The following is a 26,099-nucleotide window of genomic DNA, read 5'->3' as shown; positions in this document are numbered from 1 at the left end:
ATTTACCAATTCTACATATAATCTGCCACATTCTACTGAATGATTTAAAACGTGTACTTTTGAAGAATCTTTTCTATTTAGGTGCTATTAGTAAATTAGGCACAAGGCAGATTTGCTGATAAAACAGGTCAGGAGTATCAGTGGAGGTAGAAACAGTGTTAGCATCTGAGGACAGCCACCTTGCATTAGTTCTGTTCTAATGAAAGAATATTGACCTGAAATGTTAAAACTGATCTACTGATTATTTATGGTATTTTCATTTTTTAAATCTTAGATTTATATCATTTGCTTTTTTGATTTTAGCTTCAATATACCTGGTCCCACCACCTAAGACATCAATATTGATTATAAATAGTTTTCAGAATTAATCCAAATGGCATCCTGCTAATTAAACCTTCCCAACCTGAAAGTGAACAATTGATCTTTATTCAATTGTTTAGTTAATTAACGCATAATTTAGAATATACTCTCCCCAATGCCAAGAGCTCTTATTTTGTGCAACAGTATTTTGCGTCCCTTTATCAAATGCCAATGCATTAAATACCTTTTATCTATCCAGATCATTACAACCTCAAATGATTCTAATAACCCTATGTTGACTCCAGGAGACCATATTATGATTTTCTCAATGTTTTGGTGTTACCTTTTTAAATAATATTTTACATAATTATCTCCAAACATGCACAAGTTACAGAAACAGAATAAACATTGTAATTACTGGAGGCATTCCCAACAAAATTTACCTTTTTAATAGTATTGTAATAATTACATGAATAATTATTTCAAGTTTTGAACAACAACATTTTTCTCCACTTTAATTTGGTATAACAAAGATACAGCAAATATCACATTACTATTATAGTGTAATTTCAAAGCCAAGCAATGGACTTACCACAAGTCAGAAGTTCTTTCTTAACACTCATCACAAGCTGCCTCTGCAGAGACTTTGGGAAGGCACATTTAGTTTCCCTGACAGTTACATTTTTGGTCTTTATCCATTGTATCACCCATAGTAAGTTGCAATCACACAACAGATAGTCTGTCTGAAATTCTCTGGCAATGATAAATTAAAAAAATAAATGCATTTGTTTTAAACAGATCTTACCTTACAGACACTGCCCCCTCAATTCACCCACACATACAAATTTAAAAAGCATTGAGATCAATGTTTTCCATGAACAGGCATGACATATGTTTGATTGATCTACAGTACTGGTGCTCAAGTTTATCTTTTGTTTATCCAATTATCTTTATGGTATAATCTAAAAGATTTTCTAATTTTGTGGTTTGAAATTATTGATTTTGTACAGTTCTATAAGAATGGTACATGGACACTAAAACTATGGTACAGTTACTGTAATATGTTCAGGTCATTATATACTAGCATGGAAATTATGATAATATGAGAACTTCAAGAAATCCAAAATTTGTGCAGATTTCTTTACATGATTAGTGATTTTTATGAAACCATGATATCGATAGTTCTGCTGTAAAACCACAAGCTTTAGAAAATAGCATACTAAAAATAATTGTGTCAATAGGGACAAGGGGTTATGGGCTAGAGTTGACACTGTAGGGGTTTCATATCCTTTAAACTCATCTTTTGTCATGAGTTTGTCCGTCTAAAATCAGTCCATATTGGAGAGAAAATAAACATTGTATAGAAAATACAGCAAATATTTAATTTCTTCAATGCTATACTATAGGATTATAATCCTTGATTGATATAAACAGGAGGATAGATTTCGTCCTTTCCCACCATAATTAAAAGTGAACCACATAGAAACTATATTAAACCATCTCTACTTTTTTCTATGTAGAAAATGCAAATCTACTAGTTACAGTGATATATATATATTAGAAGAACAAACTTAGAAATACTACTTTACATTTTGATCCCTCTTGACGACGAAGAGGTACATATACTGTTTCCAAAAAATAAATGTTAATATCTGCTCATCATGCAAAACAAATGGCCAAATAAATTATTTTGTAGCTTTGATTATCAAAGACACAAAAATCAATTCACTTGATTTTAATTATCCAAGCAACAGTCCTAAAAATGAATTTAACTGTCACATTTAATTCTATAATAAAGGTAAGTAAATTGTTTTGGAGAGAAACATTTTGATTCATGTAAACAACCAAAGTTCATAGCATGTGTTTCTTGTAACATTATACCAGAATTTAGGTATGATAGTGGCATATCAGAGATTTTTACCTAGGCATATGGATATGTAGGGAATGGGGAGATATGGATTATGTGCATGCAGATAAGAGTTGGTCTTGGCATTATTTTTGGCACAGATATTATAGTCTGAAGGACCTGTTCTTGTGATGTACTGTTCTAATTTGTAAAAATATATTTAGTAAGTGGAAAGTTAATACAGACAGCTTTGTGAGGAACTACTAAGAAGGAAATAAAATCAGTGGCCAACTTACACATATTTCAGCATCTGCAGGTCCTTAAATATCCCTTCAGACAGTGTAGAAAAGAGGTTTCCTGAAATGTTCCTGAAAAATGAGAATAAGCTAAAAGAATTGATTGTGAAATATCGTCACTGCTTATTTTTCGATTTGTAGAGGACACACAATTGTGAGGAATGGGCAACACTGAGTAATACTGCAAAAAAATCTATATAATTAAAAGTCTCATTTTGACCACTTCCTGTCTGCGCTGTATATTGATTTTCGAAAAAATGCTACCCTGTATCGCTGCATTTTTTGGCCATCTTACTCACAGTCCTCCTCTGCTGAGCCAGCCCTGAGGATTTTTCCCAACGATTAAATATAATAAAGTTATGAGTGTTTAAAAAACCTTGAGATCAGCTGATTGGCCCTCTCGCCTGTCAATCACCACGATCAAGGTAACACCTCTTCCAGTGGGGGGCAGGACTATAAAACCCCCGGATGCCTGGACATGGGTCAGTCACTCTGGAAGATCGCGAGGGAGAGTCCACAACTGTGATTCTAAGCTGCTAATCAACTGAACTGTGAGTCTGCAATGTACTTGCAATAAATTATTTGTTAGCCCTTAATGACAATGCCATGAGTTGTTTGGCCTGCGTCCCTGCCTGCACTTGAAACTGCAATGCTTTATTATGTACGACTCTGTTTGGAAGGAATAAATGCTTTATTAGGTCCGACTGTGTTTGGAAGGAATAAATGCTTTATTAGGTCCGACTGTGTTTAGTCCAAAAGTCCTGCTCATTTCGTGACTTCCGCTTAGTGGACATGTCGCACTGATTGTGTAATTTCCGGTGAGTGCAGAGATCGTGCTGATTTCATCATTTCCGGCAAGTGCAGAGATCGCGCTGATTGCGGAAGTGCCGCTGACTGCGGATGCCCCACAGTCGAGAGGCTGTGCTCAGCCATGTGAGTAGATTCAAGAAGGATTACTGTCATATATATGCTGTGTGAGTCAGTGAGTGTGTATGTGTGCGTGCGTATGTGTGTGTGAGTGTATGTGTGTGTGTGAATGTATGTGTGTGTGTGTGTGTGCGTGTGTGTGTGTGTGTGTGTGTACGTGTATGTGAGGTGGAGGGTGTGTGTAAGTGTGTGCGTGAGTGTGCGTGTGAGTGAGTGTGTGAGTGAGTGTGTGTGTGTGTGTGTGTGTGTGTGGGTGTGTGTGTGTGTGTGTGTGTGTGTGTGTGTGTGTGTGTGTGTGTGTGTGTGTGTGTGTGTGTGTGTGTGTGTGTGTGTGTGTGTGTGGTGTTGTGTGTGTGATTGGAATTGGTGGAGAGGTGGAATATTGTGTTGGGGACCAGCCCTCCCATGTGAAGCTGGGATCCAACGGGTCCCACTTAGTCTAGTACATGTATAAAATTGAACAATATGCATACAATGGGCAAATTAATTTTAAAATTACTAGGCGTATTACAATTTCCCAAGAAAAATTAGACATATTATTTGAAAAATTATAATTCTAGTGGAGCAGTAAAACCCTGAACTGCCCTATCTCACCAATTTTAGTACTCTAAAGAGTTTGCTATTAGAAGAAATGCACTAACCAGCCTTGTTTTACAGATACTGTAAAGGCAATGTAATAAAAAGTCTTCATAAATGGAAGGGATATCTAAATAACTTTCTTTCCTCGAGAGTGGTAAGAATTCAAAATTCAGCAGAACTTGGTACCGCTGAAGTGAATTGTTTTGCGGTAGTTTAGTGGTAACAGGATTTTCAGAACACTATATTTGAATGCAGAATCAAATCAAAATCCATTTACAGACCATTTTAAAACAAAATTATAATTAGATTTTAATTACTTACAATCGTATAAGATTTGACAAGCCTCTGAACATTTCCCCATTTAGACAGCTTATCTTGTTGCTAGATAAATCCCTGCAAGAAAAATTAAGAATAATTCACCAGTTATATCAAATAATTTATGCAATAGCAGTCTTTATTCCCTACTATTAAAGAACATCTCATTTTATGATGGCAGACATTAAACATCATAATTTTTTCTTGATTTCAGTGGATTTTTCACTTCTAGGCCAGAAGGTCCACCACTATCCAGCTCCCAAAAGTATCCAGAAGCACAATGACAGGGATTCCCATCAGATCTTTCCACATCAAAACATGCTGACTGGCTGAAGCTGGCATCTTTAGGCTGAAAGGTTAAACAGAAGCCACGGGTGGCTGTTTTGACAGATGTTAAATTAAGATACAACCACTTTTCAAGAAACCTTGTCAGGCTGAAGGTGACTTGCTACCATTCCAGGCAGCTGCTGGGCGAATGTGGGATCTGCAGCTTCTGTCGAAGACAAGCCAGATGCTGGTTGATGAGACAGGTGAGGGGGCAGTAAGAGAGGCGGTGCATGCAGACTATTTTTGCTGGACTTCCATTTACACTCAACGAGGAGATTAAAGGATCCCAGAGCCAAGTCAAATGCTCTGTCATTACATTGAACAATCATGGGCTAGAGATTCTTGAATCAACGAGGATGACATAATATCTTAAGGAGGCCTTCAGAATATCTTGAATCATTTCCTCAGTTCTCCTCGTAATCATTATGACAAAATAGTTTGAAGTGGACCCTTTGTTTCACTCATAGCACAGATTTCTGAAGAAATACTGACCCCCTTTCTTTACCTGTCCACCCTTTTTACACTTGGTTCAATTTTTATTTATGAATGCATATTAATGGGCTCACTGACTCTCTGGCCACTGACCACTATGACAGTGTGCCTGTTTCAGGCACTGAGTCTCATATAATATTTCATAATAGACAATCATTTAGGAAAACATCCTGGACGCGTTCTCATTTTACTCCTGCCATCGGGATGAAGGTATAGGAGTCTGAAAACTATAACATCCAGATTCTTGAACAGCTTTTCCCCCCACAATCATCAGGCTATCAAACACTACTAAACTCTAACTAAACTACCAACTGCCTTGGTTGCACTAAAGACATTGTTTTTTTATTACTTTATAGGATTTTTTTATTTCATGAACATTTAAAAAATACTTATTATTTTATTTATTCAGTACTGTGTTTACAAATATATTGCGTTGTTGCAAGTAAGAATTTCATTCTTCTGTTTCAGTACATACAACAATAAAACAATCTTTACTTTTGGACAGTAGGTCACGGTAGGTATCATGGGCTTGACCTTTGGGATACAAAGTTTCTCAATATATGCTGCTTGGCTAGTTGTATGTTTCTAGCCACATTTGTTAATACATCAGGATGAAGTGGATGCCAGATAGGCAGACAGTGCTATCTAAGTGATGTCAAAACCTCTTCGACCTGGCAATGGGCATTCTCCCAGAGTATTCTGTTGGCCATAGATGTTCTGTGTCCCTACTTAAATGTTCCATACTATGTTTTCTGAGAAATTACAGAAAATTTGCATCAAAATTCCAGTTATTTACACCTGTGTCAATAAACAAAGTACTCCTGTCGAGAGCAAAGGCAATACACAAACAGGCTGAATTCTCCGGCATTAAAGGTGAAGAATCCACTTGCTGAACCTCTGCCAGGTTAGATTACGCGAGTCTCTTCATCCGAGTGGAGAGAAATGGTTGCTGAGAAGGTACTTTCATTTTTTGACTTCATTATATTCTCTTAAACAAATGTTTTTGAGTGAAAAAAGTTTTAGTTCAATTTAAAATTTTCATTTTTAATTGCTTCCAAATGGGGAATTTTGACAAGTGGGTTTATGACTTTACCAACTTTCAATATTTTTTTTGAGCAGTATCGTGGCTGGGTGTTGTTTTGCCGACTTGCATTGGCCCTCGCCATTTTGGATCCAGAACTTACCACCGTTAACATGCTCACAATGCATTTCGTTGTCTCTGTACTGTACACTGACAATGACAATTAAATTGAATCTGAATCTGAATCACATCTCATTCTGTATGCAAAATGAAAAACAAAGTGATGGAGAACTCAGTAGGTCAGGCAGCATCTGTGGAGGGAATGGACGGATGACGTTTTGGGTTGGAACTCCTCTTCAATTCCTCTAGCACTTTGTTTTTTGCTCAACATTCCACCAGCTATATTGTGTTTCATTCTCTCTGTTATCACATCCTACATTTCCACTGCAGTTCCCTTCTGTACGTTTTTCTATTATACTAACCGTCCTCTGACTCAGTGGTCCTCTTTCACGATTTCACAAAAAGAACTAGAAGCAAACCAGGCCTTCCCCAACCGAAGACAGGGGATTAGATTGGACCAGATCTTGACAGCAGTTTCGCATTTCTAATTCCAAGTGGCAGCTGTCAAATGCTTCAGAGGAGATTCATGGAGAAGCTTGTACTGGCTCAGGCACGTTTCACATTTTGTTGTCAGAGGGCTATTCATGGTCTCGACATTGGAACCATCCAAAGCAACAAGATCTACCTTGCGAATTCTACTAAAATATGCTTGTTGGGCTGGGGCAGTAGAGAATGTGGGGAGCAAAATCAGGCAGTGGACTCCCAACAATACTTGAAAAATCTCAACAATTGTCTTCATTTGTTCAAGAACAAAACCGATTATCCATTTGCATGAGACTAACCGCCATAGAAGCTTTTTTCTTCAAGTAATATTCTAGGCATTTCCATCACTACTGCAAGCTCTTCCATCACTACTGCAAGCTCTTTAATTATTAATTTTAAAATATATTTTTCTAAGCAAATAAATGAGAATGAATTTTAAATCTTTATGTAGAAATTGCTCAGGCATCACTTTGCTGATCCATTCCAGAAAGTCATAAAGCAAAACAGGATTTAAAGTAACCAATACTCAATGCCTTGCACATCCACCAGTTTGAACAAGTGTACATAAAAGGGAAATAAAGAGCAGCCCTGGAGGCTGGAAATAAACCTCAGTTGGCAAAGCTCTGATAAAGGCAGCCACAATGGCTAAATTAAAAAAAAACACTAGACATACACCATGAGTGACTTTAAAACGTTAAAATTAGGAAAGAATGGAATCATGACAAATGAGAAAATGCTGTTTTTAAAAGTCGATATATCAACACTCACACGTTAAATGAACAGATCTGTGCAATTTGAATGGCTGAATGACTTCATCTTTAGTCTGCACTGAGAAGTATCTAAACAAGTCAATGGATGACCAGAAATAAATAAATTACTTGGGGGTGCAGCTTTAATTATTGGTACTCATGGTGTCTAATTTGAAGAGTTTGAGCTGCACAGATCATAAGGATTATAAATGATGAAAATCCATATTTTAGACATAATAATATTTGGATGCTAGTATAAAAGCATCATACTATTAGATCATTATTACAGGAGAGTGGAGATTGAGTATAATTTCCATTTTATTTTTAATTCAGGGGGGCAGGAAAGAGAGGGTTAAATTGTCAGATTTAGACAAAATGACAATTATCAACCCCACCTATTTCCAATCCATTAAAGTTAAAACAAAGACACTTAAATCAGTTACAAATGATTTTTCAGCTATTACTCATTTCATCCTCCTTTGGAATGATGCGATTTTCAACCTGAAAGTTGCTCCAAAAACATTTTTCTATTCCTTGTCCCAACCATTGAAATCACAATGGTTTTTCTAACACATTCATTGGGATGTTCTCATTGTTAGCTATGTTGCGATTCATGGCCAACATCTCTGGTTACCATTGAACTGGGTCGGAAAAAAATTACTGCCAGGCCTCGAGCCATAAAGCCTAGACAAGGTGGGGAAGACAGATTTCCTCTCTTGAACCAGATGGATTATTTTGACAATCAGTGGATTAAAGTCTTCCGTTACCGCAATTAAATTTGAATTTTGCTTCTAAGTTACTTGAAAATAAATGTCCCAGCTCCTGTATTGGGTTTGAACTCTTATCTCTGCATCTATGAAACCATAGCCTAGTTTTGGATGCCTCATCCTGGTATGCATACGTTTCAATACTCACAGTCTTTTCAGTGCTGAAAGTCCCCAGAAAGCACCCAATTCTACATTACTGATGAGATTGTTCCTCATATCTCTGCAAAAAAAAAAAATTCAAACATTATTTTAAACACTTCATTAGTTATAATGCAGTTTTCACTTTTCCTATCCAATTGATCTAATAGAGAGATTTTCCAAGTCATCAACGAGTTGGCATTGCTCATGATAGCTTATTTTCTAACAGTGTATACTTGACTCCAGTGTATTAATGGATTAAAAACTTTTCTAAATTTATTGATAACATTTTGGAGGTCTTCTGGATCTACTAACTTATAACTGTAGTTATTGTTGGGAGATGTTTAATGTAACAAAATAATGTGTTTGTCGTCTTTTTTTTTAAAACAAGCACAATCAGTAAGACAAATATATTTTTTTATGTTATATATTTAAAGCACATATCAGAAGTAATATGGGGGAAAAGTACATACCTTTGTAAAAATAGCAAGTAATATGTAGATAAGTGCTTTTGTTATGATTTCGTAACCGGAAAATGGAAATAAACTGATCCCAAAAAAATGTAAACATTTTGTACAGCTCTTAAACTAATTATCTTCTATTCCCATCTAAGAAAATTTGTTAAAAGTAAAATATGAGTTTTCAGCTCACACATATTTAGACACAAAAACTAAAGGCATCTCAAATTTGAAGCGGTCACAAAAATGATTCTCTCACAGCTGCCAGTCATTTCACTTAATAACAAGTTCTTCAAAGATTCAGTGTGTCAAGAGACCAACATGCAAGCATAAACATATCACTGAAAAGCAATCTTTGATAGCCTTGCATTATGTGGCAGTGCATTCCCAAAATGACAAACTTCATTGTGATAGTGGTAAGTGCTCAATTTTGGCTTGTTGAGACGTGCCAAATCAGATACACTTCCCAAATATGATAGTGGCTGAAAATACCAGAACCCAGATAAAAGTAATGGAATGTGGAGACAAGAGACTTAAGACACAACTTGCTGGTCTTTTGCTCTCAAAGCCTTGCCTAGGAGCTATAGAGTATGTCAAATTATGAGTTACACATATTCACCAGTTGTGAATGAAAAAGAGGCAAAATGTGACAATTAGATATCGCTTTGAAAACACTTTAATTTGAAAATACTTTGAGCTTTTTTATGTGTGGGCAGCACAAAAGCAACAAGTGCCACACACTGGCACAAAAGTTCCCTCTTAAACACAGTGCCACACACTATTTACATCATCTAATTAACCATAAGAAACTCAGATTTGTTTCAAACATGGTAACTTGCTAGCTGTTACAATGTTCACCCGATTAAACATTGAGGAAAGGGTAAATTGTACTGGGAAATTATGGGAATGTCATCACTTAAGTTCAGGCATTGACAAAGTGATCATAGTTAGCATCAGATGTTTAAGTGATTTTTCACTGGGATCCAAAATACACAAAACTGGAAGCTCACTATTGGAATAAGATTTTATTTTTTATTACCTAACTTTTTCCTTTAATTGTATTTACATTTTGATCCAAGTACACAGTATACAGTACACCAGCAGCAAATTACAATGTAGTGACATTGTACAATGCACAGACACCACCAGCTCTATATTCACGTTTCCATAGTTCCATAATAAAAAGTCACCAGGTAGCATTATCATAGTTTTGTCAACATTAATATTTTTGTGTTACAAAAACAATAACACAAAATAATGGCTCATATTTACACAATTCCCATTTTAATATTTTAGCCCAACATCTTTAACTCATTGCATCTGAAACATCCTTGCTGACAACTTAAAGCTTCTAGGTGCAAATTGCTTGATTAACATATTTTGTCATAAGGCAAGTTTCAAAGGATGCTGCACAAGTTGTCAAATAAAAATATACGTTTTTTAAATTAAACTGTAACAGATTAATGGCCTTCTTCAGTACTTCCAACTCTTTTGTGTTTCTGTATCAGTGGTAGCAGTCGAATTGAACAGTTAAATTCATGCTTCATTGTTGTACACACACACACACACATCAGCGTACAATGTAAAGCGATTCTCGATTTGCCAAATTAACAATTTCTGCATATAATTTCATTTGTAATTAGTTCTCTTTTTAAGTAGCTGTGAGACCATCATTTTGAGGTAATCCGTCTTGCAAACAATCTTCCATTGTGAAAGGTTTTGCTTCGGGACAGCGATACCTTTATCCACATGCTCCATCTTCAGTTCTGCATCAGTCAAATACCAGAAGCTATTTATTTTCTATTGAGTGGAGAAGGAGGTGAAAAAGGGAAGGGGAGATAGGTGAAAAAGGGAAGGAGAGACTAAACAACGGTGTAAGGTCACTCATTGTTGCAAGGCGCTGGGGTTGAATTCATTCAGCTAATGATTTAACCAGAGGGCTAAACAATTCTCGACAGCAGAGAAAAGCCCCTTCCGTGACAAAGGCTGCACTGCACGCATTGTAATGTACTAAGACAAATCTTTATGGAGCTAATTTAAAAACAAAATCTTGTATTTTACAGAAATCCACACTTGTAGCGAGTCTAAACTTCGTGAAAAGAGATAGAGCGCGCTCACCTTCTACTGGAAGGTGCGCAAGCATGGTCGAGGGTGGCCCCTGCAACGGGTCGTGCGCCCCTGGCCACGAGTCGCGACCATGGGCGACGTCGGCAACAATGCAAACCAAAGAAAACGCAACAAAGAAATAAGAATAAACTAATAGCCAAACCCGGTGAGGTCATTACAGTGTGAAAAGTTTTTAAAAAATCAAACTACAGTGAGCAAACATAATACAAAGTCCAAAGTGGTAGGAAACTAAAAGTTCAATGGATCGAATTGTCCAATGTCTATAGTGCGAATGGTGCAGGAAGGCTCAGGAATCCAATGTCCGATGAGAAGCTGTGCTGGAAGCTGGAAAACTGGAGGTTGCAGTGACACCGTCCGACCCGATGTGGCGCTGTTGACGCCGGTCAGAGCAGGTCGAGTGTCGCTTCCATGTGGCCGTGGCAGCCATTTTGCTAGTCAACGGTGGCGGCCATTTTGGCAGCCGACCAAGGTGGCCTTTACTGGCAGCCGACCGAAGCGATTCCCGGATGCGAGTGGGGCGGCCGGCATCGCCTCACCCCACCGCTGCTGGTAGGAACTCCAACCACCATTGGTCGTATCGTCGGAGACGTGCTGCTGTGCCCCGGCAGAGACTAGAAGCTGCCGGGATGCGAGACCCCTCCCCCGCTGCTGGGCCGACTACAGCCCGACCAGACGGGCAGCCAGCGGCCGGGGATCATCGAAATCCACCCCAGCGAGGAGCAGAAGGACTTCTTCGGGCAGCCGCCACAGGTAGGTCCGCTCCATCGGGATGCTAGGCCTTGAGCAGTGGCTGGCGGGGTGGCGGGTGGGCCCGCTCTCGCCCCGCTCCTGGGGCCAGCAGTGCCGGTGCCAGTGATGCTAGGGGCGGAGGGCTAATATACTCACAGCTGCTGGGGGGAGCGGCGGCAGCCGCGGCCTCTCAGCCCCGGTGGTCGGCTCCGGGTGGGCCATGCGGGAGACATTGGTGGCATTCAAACAAGGCCCGGATCACGCCCATCCACCCGGGCGGCCTACGAACGGCGAGACCAATCACTGGAGCATGTTGAGTCAGTCGTCGGCAGCATACATTACGGTAGAGCCGGGTTGGCGGTTGTGTCGTTCAGCAGGGCTGGGCTGTTGCAGACATCAAAATACCATTTTGGATCGTCACGGGTCACCAATGTAGCGAGTCCAAATTTTGTGATCAAACGATTCCTTTATTTGGTGAGATAAATTTAACATACATGTGCGTTTGGGACTCTCTAACATAAGAGTCAATGCTGCTGCTGCTGCTGAGCAAAGGTGTTGACTCGTTATCTCCAGGTAAGATCTGCTGATGTAGCAGGCCACTCCCCTTAACCCATGATGTCACGTGACAGTCCTCGTAACCACTGACGAGGGTTCGACAGTAAGTGCTCTGACCACCAGGTGATGCCACACACTTTTTGTTCCTGCATCTATCCTGTCCCCGCCCTTAAGAATATTTCTATAAGATAACCTCCCATCCTTATAAATTCCAGTGAATGCAAGCCCAGTCGATCCATTCTCTCATCAACAATGAAATAGTTGGTATCAACAGAGTTGATATCTTGGTATCTGCCGCAAGTAAAAATCCATGGTGCCATTTCTCACAATTCTACTGCTGTCGTGCAGCAAAGATCATGTCCACGGTGCCTGGAGGCGGATTCAAAGAGAAGCTGCTCAGCCTCCTGGGGTTGGGGGGGGGCAGTGGGGGGAGAAAATTGAGGTAGACCCAAAATGACCCAAAATTCATTGTCTTCTAGTCAGCAGTGATCCTTCCCCCCCTTTAAGCTCCTGAGATCTGAACTGACTATGCAGCCATCTCAAGCTCCTGAAAGGATACCAAAAGTTGTGTCTCCATAAAATCCTCCAGTTTAACCATAAAGATATGTGAAGCAATATCTGCATGTTGCCCCTAGTTAAGCCCCTGTCCCAATTTCCCGAGTTACTCACAAATTTTCCCGAGATTTCCCCTTGATTCAAACTCGGAGTTGCCAGCCTTAGGTACTCGGGGCTATTTTTTTTTACTCGTGGACATTTTTCAACATGCTGAAAAAACGTCCCGACTTACCTGATGCCCCGAGTACCTACGCCTGGCATTACGAGGCGCTACAAAATATCTACAGACTCCTACAGACTCGCGACGGACACTCTCCGAGTTTGAATCAAGGGGAAAACTCGGAAAAATTCGTGAGTAACTCGGGAAAGTGGGACAGGGGCTTAACTCAGCGACACTCTGAGCTACATCGAGCAGCCCACATGGTTCAGTTACCTGACACCTGATTACCAAAATGAACATCCTATTCCAAGCTCTCTCACGGTAAAAGATTACCCGGTGGATAAGGGCAAAGATTCAAAGACAAGCTAAAAGCCTCCATTTAAAAAATCCCAATATCCACGTTGACTCTTGAGAATCCCTGGCCCACGACTGCTCACAGTGTGCAGGAACATTTGGGGTGAGACTTGGAATGCCTGCAATGCTTTTGCCCCTGCTCTTCACCTCTGCAGTTCCAAGATTGGCCTCATCAGTCACCCCTCCACCTTTGAAACCAACTATGGCAGCCTATAGATCGGATGGAAAGTTTAGCAAAGCATTGGCTGGAGTAATTTATGAGAGTTGCCACTAGCCTGCAGGCCTTGCACTGAAACATCATGGAGTGCCAACACAGTGCGACAGTCTACACAGTCCTCCTGGAAAGTAAGTAGTTTCAAACAGAAGTCCATTTGAAGGGGGGGGGGGGGGGGGGGGGGGAGAGAGAGAGAGAGAGAGAGAGCGAGAGAGAGAGAGAGAGAATGAACGAGCACAAAAGTCCTCAGTCATGTGCCTGAAATGTGTACATTTCAAAAGAGCAACTAAATTGGACATTTAACTAGTGCTCTCGGATGGTTGCTCAAAGATTGAACGTGTTTGATTAAATACCCCGATGCAGTATTTTGCAGCTTTACTGACAAACATTGAAGCCTGAAAATTCCCAGGGCAGAGGAAAGATATACAAAGGAAGAAGTGTTCTCACCCTCATTTATATGTATACCAGCTTGGACCTAATGACAAATAGGAGATATAATTTCATTGATAAATGTTGATGCAGAAAAATAGACACAAAATGCAATTCCGTATGGCGCCTCAGACAAAATTACATAGAATGGGGTAATTGTACAAGACTCTGGGACAACTTTCCCAGTGTTTGTTATGTTAAACAAGTCTGCAGTCTCAAGGAATCTTGAAGAAACAGTGATACTTTTCATTCCTGCTGTTATTCTCAAGGCATACTGTTAAAACAAACTAAGCTTGTTGATATTAGTTACAGGATTACACCTTTTGTTTTTGCCTGTAATAAATCTTCATTATGTATGAATGGTCTTTTCTCTAAAACAGGACTATCTCAACGGAACAACAAAAATTGGGGAGATCCAACGTTGAAAAGCTTGATGTTTAAGAAGGAACTGCAGTTGCTGGAAGATCAAAGGTAGACAAAAATGCTGGAGAAACTCAGCGGGTGAGGCAGCATCTATGGAGCGAAGGAAATAGGCGACGTTTCGGGTCAAGACTCTTCTTCAGACTATTTTCCATTGAAACAATTCTACAACATGAACAGGCCCTAATCATGGTCTCTTTAATCTGTTGCACTGTCATATTTCATTATTTTGTGTCTCTAAAATATTATATCATCCAACAATAAAAATATAACTTGAATGAATATAAATGTCTGATCATTGCCAAATACCAAAAATAAGCCGAAAGCCCTAAAATTTGAATTACCTTTGAACCGCCCATTGAAAATTAATTCAGAATACATCGAAAAGCAGCTGCACCACTGAACTGAAAAGTCACTATACAAACTTAAAGCTTATGTAAATAAACATTACGCAGCATCCATTCTTCAGATGTAAACTCTTATCTCATTTATCATTAAATGGTGGAAAGATGAAATAATTAAACAGCACATGTTCACCTCCGAGACATTCCAGGTTATAACATGCAACTCACTGGCATTTTGAAGTCCAATTACTGTTATTGGGTTGGGATGCCAGTCAGCCAAGTGAAGTGCATGAAGCTCCAACTAAATTAGACTGTGGGCCGAGGAGCTTTTTCATTCAGGTTCGTGACCCAACTCATGGTACTACCTAAATGTTTAACATATTGTGTAAAAATATTATTTAAATCATACCTGAAACTCGTCAAGACCAAAACATGCTGATTTTTTAAGAAATATGAGAAAACCCTCAAATTTTCTAAGTAGTAATTGCCCAATCAATGCACGTTTGACATTGAGATCGGATGTAAATTGACCAATCCCGCGCTTTGTTTTATGGTCCCTAGGCAGTGAGGACCCTGGGATCATGGCTGCCTCCTCATTACATCAAAACAATAACATGGTTTCCAAGGAATAAAGGTGATGCTCACCTTGCTTGCTGTTCATTTTGTTTCTCAATTGATTTATCTTTATAAAGTTATAATGTGAACTGTTAAATAAAAATGTTAAATAACAAATGTACAGCTAGGGTTAGGGTCAGTCAGTCAGGCTTGGTAGGCCGATGGAAACTGTGGAGGATCGGTTGGGTTGTCGGGCCGTCGGTGGGTGGTGAGAGTTGGACGGGCCTCGGCCGGGTTGGTGAGCGTCCGGCCGCCGGGTTGGTGAGCATCGGGCTGGGCCTCCGCCATGTTGGCGAACGTCGGGCCAGACCTCTGCCAGGTTGGTGAGCGTTTGGACGGGCCTAGGCCGGGTTAGTGAGCGTCGAGCCGCTGGGTTGGTGAGCGTCTGGCCAGGCCTGGCCGGGCCCGGTGGGTGTGGCGAGGGGTCGGTCGGGTTGTCAGGCTGCCGGTGTTGCAGCAAGCGAGCGGACGGTCTGACGGAGCCGGTGCTATGGGGGTGCTGAAGGCAGCTCGGGCGGCGTGCAGGGCAGTGCTGCTCCCCACCATTATCACCACCAGAAGGGCATGCTGGCCGAGGTGGACGCGCTGCGGGGCCACACGTACGGAGCCGGGGTGTCAGTAAACGGGGGAACCCACAGGAACTGCACTCACCCATTAATTAGGCTGGTTCAAGAGGACCTCTGCAAAAGTCTCATCTTGATAAAATGGACAATGAAATCGCATTCATCTTTTACATCCTTTAACATTCCTTTAACATCTCCCCCAAAAGACGACATCTGTATCTCGATGTGCAACAATTACACCACCTTTCCTACAGTAAAATGTTTCAAGAGTAAAATATATCATCAAGATTACAAACATTCTACCTCACATAGTTGGACAAGAGTATCAGCATAAATAAGACCCTGAAGTTCTTGAGAGGAACTTAATTGCCGAATTCACTTACGAATACAGTAAACCCTCATTATAATGCACCACGGGTAGTGGGGGGAGGGGGGAAGTGGAGTCCGATAGTGGCGATTGTCCATTATAACCATGTAACCAGCATCCCTGAAGAACATGGATAGGTGACGTTTCAGGTCGAGACCCTTCATCAGACTCATGGTCTGGAACTGAGCATGGACTCCAGGTGAGTTGACCGCCCCAACCTGCTGACGACTGGGGGAGAGGAGAGGATCAGCGGAGTCAAAGTCCATGCGCGGTTGGCCAGTGTGCAGGTATGGGACAACGCAGCCTAGACGTTGCAGAGGAAGCTGTGTGAGTTGGTGGATGTGGCAGAAGGCCAGGATTGGAAGTAGCGCAAGCTGGAGAAGGCGCAAGGGGTAGCTGGGGCTGTGAGCGGCCGGAGAGGTGCGAGCAGATAGCGCAGTAACGGGCCTGTCCCACTTGGGCATCATTGGGCTAGTCACGCAGGTGGCGCGCAAAGATTTTGTGAATCACAAAATCCTGGGGCATCGCGCGCAACCGCGCTTCACTGCCTTCGTCACCACACACCATGCGCGCATCACGTGCACATCAGGACTTGCGCGTCGTGACGCGTAAATGATGTTGTGTAAATGACGCGCAAATGACGCCCAAGTGGGACAGGCCCATAAGGAACCCAATGAGGTAGGTCAGTCCGCGAAAAATCAAAATCCATTATAAAGAGGCACAAGGGTTTACTGTATTCTAAACATCATCTTAACATGAAAAATATCAAAACCATAAAATATAACTGGAAGGTGAGGATCCATTCTGGGTCGGAACACAAAAGCTAACAGAAATCAATGTGTGACATTTTCTATAGAAGGAACACTCGAGTAATGGTCAATGGTTTGTTTATCATAAATGGTCCCTGTAAAGTGCCACATTTTGAAAGGAATGGGCTTCAGATCCCCCTCAGATCTCAGTTAACAAATGTTTAGCTTCTTAGTACCGTTATCAGCCATTAGAAAAACAAACAAAAATCAAAGCTAATTGCCAACAGTATTGAAAACCAAAAAGGTTAAATGGTTTCAACTAGAACTGAAAAACTTACGATTATCTGTAAACAAATCCTTCTCTGGTACAGGTGACTGGAGCACTATCAAATTTTAACATATTAAAATGTTCTTAAGATTTCATTATACCTGTCAATCAAATAGAAGCCTTAAATACATGACATTTTTATGTCCCGTGACATGCTAGATGCAAGTAGGTTTATGATTGTTATGTATACTGAGGTACTGTAAAAGGTTTTGTTTTGCATGCAATCTATGATCTGTATTGATAGAATATAGATCATATAATTTACATAATACCACTAGAGTGCAGCATATCGTTCTCAGCATTGTAGAGCACCTGTTCCACAAACAATGTCCAATATCTGCAATGGGGTACAGGTGAATTGGACAATACCAAAGTGTAACAACAGAGGGGTCATGAACCATGAGTATGGCGGTTCATGCTTTCAAGCTTCTATAGCTTTTGCCGGATGGGATCAGGTAGGAGGAACGACCGGGATGCAACAAGTCTTTGATTATGTTGGATGCTTTTCGAGGCAGTGTGAGGTGTAATTGGAGTCTGGTGTGGGAGGTCTGGTTTGTATGATGAACTGGACTATAAAAACAATTGTAATTTTTCACAATATTCACCTTGTATCTAGAACTATGGGTCATGTTCTGAAAACAGAAAAGTCAACAATTCAGGACAAGGGGAGGAAAAGATTCCTCTGCCAGAGGCCCATGAATCTTTGAAACTCTCCACCCTTGGCGGCACAGATGCAAGCCGGAGAGTTGCTGCCTTGCAGCACCAGTGACCTGGGTTCGATCATGGCTCCAGGTGTTGTCTGTAAGGAGTTTTACGTTTTTCCCATGACTGTGTGGGTTTTCCCCAGGTGCTCCGATTTCCTCCCACATCTCCGAAGACATACAGGTCTGTAGGGCTTTGGTAAAGTTCTAAATAGTCCCTAGTGTGTGTAGGATATGCTAGTGTATGGGAATAGATGGTCGGCGCGGACTCCGTGGGCCGAAGGGCCTGTTTCCGCGATGTATCGCTAAATTAAACTAAACTAAGCTAAGCTAAAAGTGCTATGGAGGCTCACTTGCTGAATACATCTGAGGCAGGGCCCGACAGATTTCTGGATGTTATGGGTATCAAGGCATATGAAATAGCACAGAAAATTGGAACCGAGGTAAAAGATCAGCCCTGATTTTACTGAATGGAGAAGCAGACGTGAACAGCTAGTTGGCCTAATCTTTATGTCCGAAGTATAAGATCCCGCACAATGATTCATTCCATTTCACAATCCATTCACAATTTCATATATTGGATGGAGATTAGTTAACTCAGGGGTTGGCAACCTTGTTCTGCATAGGGGCCAGGACCCATGTCTGTGAGCGGATGGCGGGCCACATCTATCGCCATAGTGTGACACTAGTGTTGTTTTTCACATTAGTTTTCACGGGTTTTTCAATTAGTGCTGTGCCGTTCGCAGGTCCCTTGCCTGGCCCGGGACAGGCTGAGGTGCCCAGGTCGCGAATACGAATTGGGAAAAAAAAACCGCCTGCAAGCTGGGTGATTTCGGGTTATGTAGATTGGTTATTGCATGTGAACCAATCATAGTAGAAGTAGCATCACTAGCCCCACCTTACTGTATGATTCATACTAACACCCACTTCCTACACTGGTCAGTCTTGGAAGCGGTAACGATGAACTAACAACAAACAACCTGCTGTTACTATGGGTACCGATTAAAGATGATCTTGAACTCCAGATTGTACAGTTTGTTTATTTACATAGTGTCATTAAGCTTGTAGTAACCCACTGGTTACTCCAAGCTTAATGACACCGTTTATCAGTTTTTATTTCTGTTTATCAGTTTTTTCTAACTTCGCTAGGGCTCAATCATGCAGAAAGCCTGCACAGCTTATCTTTGAATCTGACATCGGGGAACGATGGGAGATTCTTTGAAATTGATTACGAATATTACATCAATATCATCCACCGAAATGAACCAGACGCTGTCAAGGCTTCCCTCCTACTTAACCTTGCGGGACCCGAAGCCATGATGAGAGCTCGGACCTTTGAATACGCACCAGCTGTCCATGACGACAACAATCAGGTAGTTGTGCCTGCCGAGTCTATGCGTGACCCTAATGTTTTACTGCGTAAATTCCGTGAACTATGCAACCTACCCTCGAACCACATTTTAGAAAGAGCCAAATTCTTTGCAAGACACCAGTTTCCTGATGAGCCGGTAGAAAGATTCATTTGTGACATGAAATATATGGCTCAAAGATGTCATTTTCAAATCATGACGAATGAATTAATACGTGACAAACTTGTCAGTGGTATGGCTGATCAGAAGCTCAGGACTGAGTTACTGCGGAATGCTAATTTAACCCTTGAGCAAGCAATACATGCCTATCGAATGTCTGAGATTGTTGGTCCATTAAGCGAACAGCTTGACTCTGAGAAGACCATAAACCTGGCGGGTTTCAACAGACTACAAACACCGACCGATTCCCATCTAGGTTGCATTGTTGGTCCATCCAAAGAACCTCGATCCTACCTTGTTGACATCGATGGTGCCTTGTACTGTCGGAGCCGCCAACACTTCCTGGCTGTGAAGGAACCACATCCCCCACCAGCCGATCCTTTCGCTTCATCTCTACTGTTCCAGCCGTCTGCTGCCATGGCCACCACTAGTTCCAGCATGTCCCTCACCCCACCATTACCGGCGGCTATGACTAACAACAACACTACCTCTCCCACATGCTCCCCGTCGGTCACCACGGGTGTCCCCTGCTGCTTTCTTACTTCCGTGTTCACCGCCTCCCTCTAACGTTTCTGGCGAAGAGGGAGAGGGGTTGGTCCGTATGCATTTGGGCCGAATTAGTAGACCACCTGACAGATATGGAGAATATGTTTGAATTATGTATCATGTACGTTGCATGTGTGTTTAACTATATTCGCTCTTTACGGGGAAGGATGTACATTGGTTATTGCATGTGAACCAATCATAGTAGAAGTAGCATCACTAACTCCACCTTACTGTACGATTCATACTAACACCCAAACTAAACTAAACTAAACACCCTTTTTATCATATGCTCATCTCTCATGAATCACTGGAGAGGCTTATTTCGTCTAAATTCCTATAGGGCACAGTTACCAACAAAATATTTTTATTTACAGCTGTGGTGTTTGATTATCTTTTTCAGTTAAGCAGTATTTACAATGTAATGATTTTAACCTTTTCCCTCCTTAACGACCGACAGCAACATTCTGTCAGTCCTACAAGCTGTCATTGGTTCTACAAACCAACCTGGTGACATTTGGTTTCTTCAAGTTGTGTCTCATCCACTTCTTCATTTGTCATCCATGGAGGCTTTTCTATGATGCCATCAGTGCTTGCAGAATCAATTTCCACCTTTATTTAGATAATACCAAACTTACTGTTTGCTTTCACATTTTATGACAGCTGCTTGTTTCGTTTGGCACACTAAATATTACCAAGTATGAGACAGACGCAATACATCTGCAATGTAATGATATCAGGCCTGAATCATCATATGCAGGTCCGCCAGCCAGCAGGTTGTGCATTCCTTTCCCAGTCGCTGATCATACGATAGTTGCACAATGTCCATTTCCCACTGGTCAAACGGGTAAATGTTTTGATCTGTTTCTGTTTCTAGCTTCTCGACGTAGATTGTATTGATTAAAAAAATTGAAAACCAATGGCTCAAGGCTCTCTTGTTCAATCTCTTCAATTATATAAAGAAAAGCTGGTACAACCTGAACCTTAAGGTCATCACAAAACAAAAAATTCCATCTATATTCAAAAGTACAGAACAGTTGATATTGAAAAAGTATTTTTAGCAGAAATGTGAATTAGTTCCATTAAAATTATCTGGAAAAGTTAGAAAGCCAGATTGTTGCTATAATCGCAGCTTAACATTACTTCATAACAGGAAGCAGATACAATTTTCACAATACTGTCTACATCAGAAAGAGATGGGAGAACAATAAATCCAGTTACAACTAAATCAGGTGTGGAATCATTGCTTATTTCATGTGAATACGAAGGAAAAGTCTTTTGATATGGAAAGCGTTTACATTGGCACAATAGGGGCACATTACCACGGCAAGATCTAAAGACAAGAATGATAATCCCTACATCACCTAAATATCTTTAGGGTAGATCTCTATTATATACCTGGTATACAGCTCTGATTTCACAAACACAAATCCTTACAGATAACTGATAGGTATCAACATGTTAAAAAGTAAACCCAAGTGTCACACAGTGTAATAATTCTACTGTTTTTCATTTATCTTTTAAGGAAAGTATGTTTGATAGAGATCATTTTCAGCGATAGTGATTTGCCATTGCTAATTAGAAACTTAACTTGAGACAGGTTAAGCTGTTTTCCTTAAGTCTAGTAGCTTATTATATATTATTCAAAAACATTAAAACAAAATAAATACAACATAATGGAACAAAACCCACTGAATAAGAAATAGCATTTTTTTTCCATCATTGGCGACTGTTCCTATTTTAGTAAATGTCTTGTGAATGAAAATGATCATTGAAAAAAATCGAATTAAAAAAAATTACATGTCTTGTGGATAGAGGGAGACTTGAACTGAGATTAGTGTTTGAAAATAAGGGGTCTCAGAATATTTGGAAACTTCTTCCTCAAAGCCAATGGAAGTATAGTCTTTGAATTTTTTTTAACACAGAGGTGCATAGATTTTTGATATGCAATAGAATAAAATATTAATTATGGTGGGAATTGCCGAATTGAGGCTGCAATCAGTTCAGCCAAGATATTAAATGGCAGAGCAGGAGATGTGTGGCCTCCTTTTGTCCTAATTCATTGTCACTTCTGGGAAAGGAGATACCAGATTACAGTCTCAATTGTTCAATATGTATTGAGTCAAAAAGCATGAAAAACAGTCCTTCAGCCAAAATCGTCCATGATACCCAGGTTTTATAACTATTCAAGCCCTATTTATTCCTTCACGGGGTATTTCCTTAATGACAAATGTCTCCATAAGACCAAATAATATTTTGGAGGAACAGCATCTCATATTTCATTTGGGCAGCTTTCAGCCCAGTGGTATGGATATTGATTTCACTAACTTTAAGTCACACTTGCATCCCCTCTCTCTCCATCTCTCCCACACCCAAGTCACAATAGCTTCTCGTTCTTACCTAGCAAACAGATAATAGACAATAGCTGCAAAGAAAGAGTAGGTCATTTGACCCTTCGAGTCAGCACCACCATTCACTGCGATCATGGCTGATCATCCACAATTAGCACCCTGTTCTTGCCTTCTCACCATATCCCCTGATTCCTTTAAGAGCTCTATCTAACTCTCTCTTGAAATCATCCAGAGAATTGGCCTCCATAGCCTTCCGAGGCAGAGAATTCCACAGATTCGCAACTCTCTGGGTGAAAACATTTTCCCTCATCTTTGTTCTAAATGGCCTAACCCTTATTCTTAAACTGTGGTCCCTGGTTCTGGACTCCCCTAACATCGGGGACATGTTTCCTGCCTCTAGTGTGTCCAATCTCTTAATAATCTTATATGTTTCAATAAGATCCCCTCTCATCCTTCTAAATTCCAGTGTATACGAGCCCTGTCGCTCCATTTTTTCAACATATGACAGTCCCGCCATCCCGGGAATTAACCTCGTGAACCGAATCCCCTTCCTCAAATTTGGAGACCAAAACTGCATACAATACTCCAGATGTGGTCTCACTAGGGCCCTGTACAACTGCAGAAGGACCTCTTTGCTCCTAAACTCAACTCCTCTTGTTATGAAGATCAATAACAATGGCCTGTTTCCTTTATCGTTGTAACTTTTTTGCATATCTTGCATTAATTTGTTCTATATCTTTCTACGTCATCGTCTATATCTTTTGTTTCCCTTTCTCCTGACTCTAGCCTGAAGGTTCTCGATCCAAAACATCAACCATTCCTTCTCTCCAGAGGTGCTTCCTGACCCGCTGAGTTACTCCAGCAATTTGTGTCTATCTTCAGTTTAAACCAGCATCTGCAGTCCCTTCCTGCACTCTGTCCAAAATATTTAACTGTTTATTTCAAAAGGAAGAATAATAAACCAGCTCGCCTAAAGTCAGCTGAAAAAAAATTCAGAATTCATAATTAAAAATAAAAAGTGAGAATTCAAATATGCAAGAGATTACCATGGTGTAGCCTGTATGGTTTGGGCAATACAAATCTTTCTGAAATGTAATTGTGTGTTTTTGTCACAACACCTGAATCAGAAAATTAAAAGTACAACAAATCTCAAGCCTCTTAAGTGTCTCAATTTGGACAGGTATCCTACAGACCACAATTGCAGAAGGGTTTGCCTGAACCATCCAAACCATTTTTGATACAGGGCAAGTGCTACAAGGAAATCACAAATAAGTTCCTCTTGTCATAAAAAAAATGCAAGCCTCTCAGCTACAGAGCAATCAGTATAACCACAATGATGGAGGGTTTTGAAATAATAATTAGGGATCAACTTAATATCAGAGAAATACGAGTTAAAGATAGATCGACCAAAGATTTGTTAAATGAAAAGCAGGCTTGACTAAACATAATTTTTTAATGACGTACCAGGGACAACTGCTGAATAGTAAATGGTAAATATGAATTTTCTGGTAGGATCAGAAAAAATCCAACTAAAATGTTGTTTGGCAAAATTGAAGAGCGTGGAATGGTCAGTTACAGTAAACAGGTTAAAAATTACCCAACGACAGAAAGCAGAGAGTTATGATAAGCATTTACATTTGATACTGCAGTATGGTTAAACAATGATATTCCTGATAATGAGTTTACAAACTGTTTTTTTAATATACTAATGACTTAAGGGTAAGTGCATACTTTCAAGCCTGTTTGGCGATGGTTCACAAGATTGATTCCTAATGAAGAGTTGGTCTTTTGAGAAAAGATTAAGCAGGTTGGATTTATAGTTTAGAAAAAATAAAAAGGTGGTCTTATCATAAGTACAAGAGTTCAAGCTGCTTGATAGGGCAGATACTAAAGCTGTGTTTATCTCAAGCGATACCTTAAAACTGGGGTCAATGTTTCAAAATAAGGGGTTTCCAGTTTTAAGGGAGAAATGGAGGAAGGTGGATGGCCAAGATTAGCACAGTGGTGCCGTGGCAGAGTTGCTGCCTTACAATGTTAGAGACCAGCGTTCGATCCCAACTATGTTTTCAGTATGTACGGAGATTGTACATTCTCCCTGTGACTTCATGGAGTTTCCTTTGTGTGCTCCAGTTTCCTCCAACATTCCAAAGATATGCAGGATTGTAGGTTAATTGACTTCTGTAAATTGTCCTTGTGTCGAATAGAACGATTGTACACGTGTGACCTTTGGTCAGCGTTGACTCAATGGGCCGAAGGGCCTGCTTCCACGCTGTATTGCTAAAACTAAATGTAGCCTTATACTCAGAAAGATACACACACACACACACAACTAAATTTAAAACAATTCCTTTCGAGTAATAACTCAACCAAAAAAATTACTGCAACAGATATCACTTTTAAGTAGATGCTTTACAATTCAGTTTCTGAAGGTCCATAAAATAAATTATCTAAGGGAAATGTAATTTCACTCTCCTTTCAATAAAAAAAAAGTGTTTTGCTTCACATCAGTTTTTGTTTAGCGGTTAATCCCTCAGGCTTGATTTTTACCATATAATTGAAAACTATGGTTTCAATTAAAAATGAGCTTAAGACACAAAAATAATCATGCCCAATATTCTTTTGATTAATATTTTGGATCTTAGATTTAATCGCTTGAAGCACTATTATTTGGGGGGGGGGGGGGGGGGGGGGGGGGGGGTTGGTTGGTCCTCCTTTGAGGGATCCTGAATACTTATTTCAGCTCAGATCGGATGCAGGCTCTTACCCATGAAGCAATATTTCTTTCTCAAAGGATTTCCTCTCGTGTTGAATGAACTGTTAACATTCGTGCAATTCAGGTTGAGGTAACAAGAAACCCAAAAGCAAAATTGATATGTTTTGCCAGTTGTAAAAGTTAATATCAATATGTAACACATTAATTATATTAGCCAAGGAAATTTAAGAGGGAGAAAAGAGAGAAAAAGTCAGATCATATGCGAGTGAAAAGACAGGGCACCAGAAGGCTGAGAATATTTAAGAGTAGGATAAAGATTTCTCTTGATGTTGTTTGATGTCCATAAACTGGTTCTTTGAAGTATCAGAAATAGTTTATGATTAGATTAAAAATGAGAATTGCCACTGGGTGGAATACTAACTATGCTTCAATGGCTGCATTTGTTCTTTCAAAAAAAGACATACATACCACATGCGGATATTCTAACCAATGTCGATTTTGCAACCAAGTTGTGAAGCACTTGCTTTGTTCATAAGTTCATAAATTGTTCCGATCTACCAGCTGCTTGATATTATAATTCCCATGCTATCTCATTTGTCCATTGAAAAGGTCCAAAAAGAGAAGAAAAAAATCACTAGAAGCTTCAGGGAAATTTTGTTATCCTTCTCCCTAGCTCCTTAGAACTGTCTGGTCTGAACACTGACCTTCAACGTTTCAGATGTTAACTAAATTCACATTTAATTTTCCATTTCTTCCTACCACTTGGTATCTTCCTCTTAGATTAAAAACATAGAAAATAGGTGCAGGAGTAGGTCATTCGGCCCTTCGAGCCTGCACCGCCATTCAATATGATCAAGGCTGCAACTTGTTAATTAACCCATTTTCTTCTCCAATTTCAACTGATCTGTCACAGGTAATTCTGACTTCTACTTTTC

General features: G+C 40.2%; 1 protein-coding gene across 1 annotated transcript in view; it reads right to left on the bottom strand.

Annotated features, from left to right (window-relative positions):
* adgra3 (adhesion G protein-coupled receptor A3) overlaps positions 1-26,099 on the bottom strand; it is a 132,261-nt gene that overhangs the window by 31,839 nt on the left and 74,323 nt on the right. The window contains exons 3-6 of the mRNA XM_055638260.1: positions 8,371-8,442; positions 4,270-4,341; positions 2,443-2,514; positions 893-1,053 (exon numbers count right to left, since the gene is read on the bottom strand). Of these exons, the coding sequence (XP_055494235.1) occupies positions 893-1,053; positions 2,443-2,514; positions 4,270-4,341; positions 8,371-8,442 (377 nt within the window). The remainder of the gene's footprint in view (positions 1-892; positions 1,054-2,442; positions 2,515-4,269; positions 4,342-8,370; positions 8,443-26,099) is intronic.

Source organism: Leucoraja erinacea, chromosome 1, assembly GCF_028641065.1.
Source record: "Leucoraja erinacea ecotype New England chromosome 1, Leri_hhj_1, whole genome shotgun sequence".
NCBI classification, from domain to species: domain Eukaryota; kingdom Metazoa; phylum Chordata; class Chondrichthyes; order Rajiformes; family Rajidae; genus Leucoraja; species Leucoraja erinaceus.
This window is presented reverse-complemented; position numbering and strand designations above follow the sequence as displayed.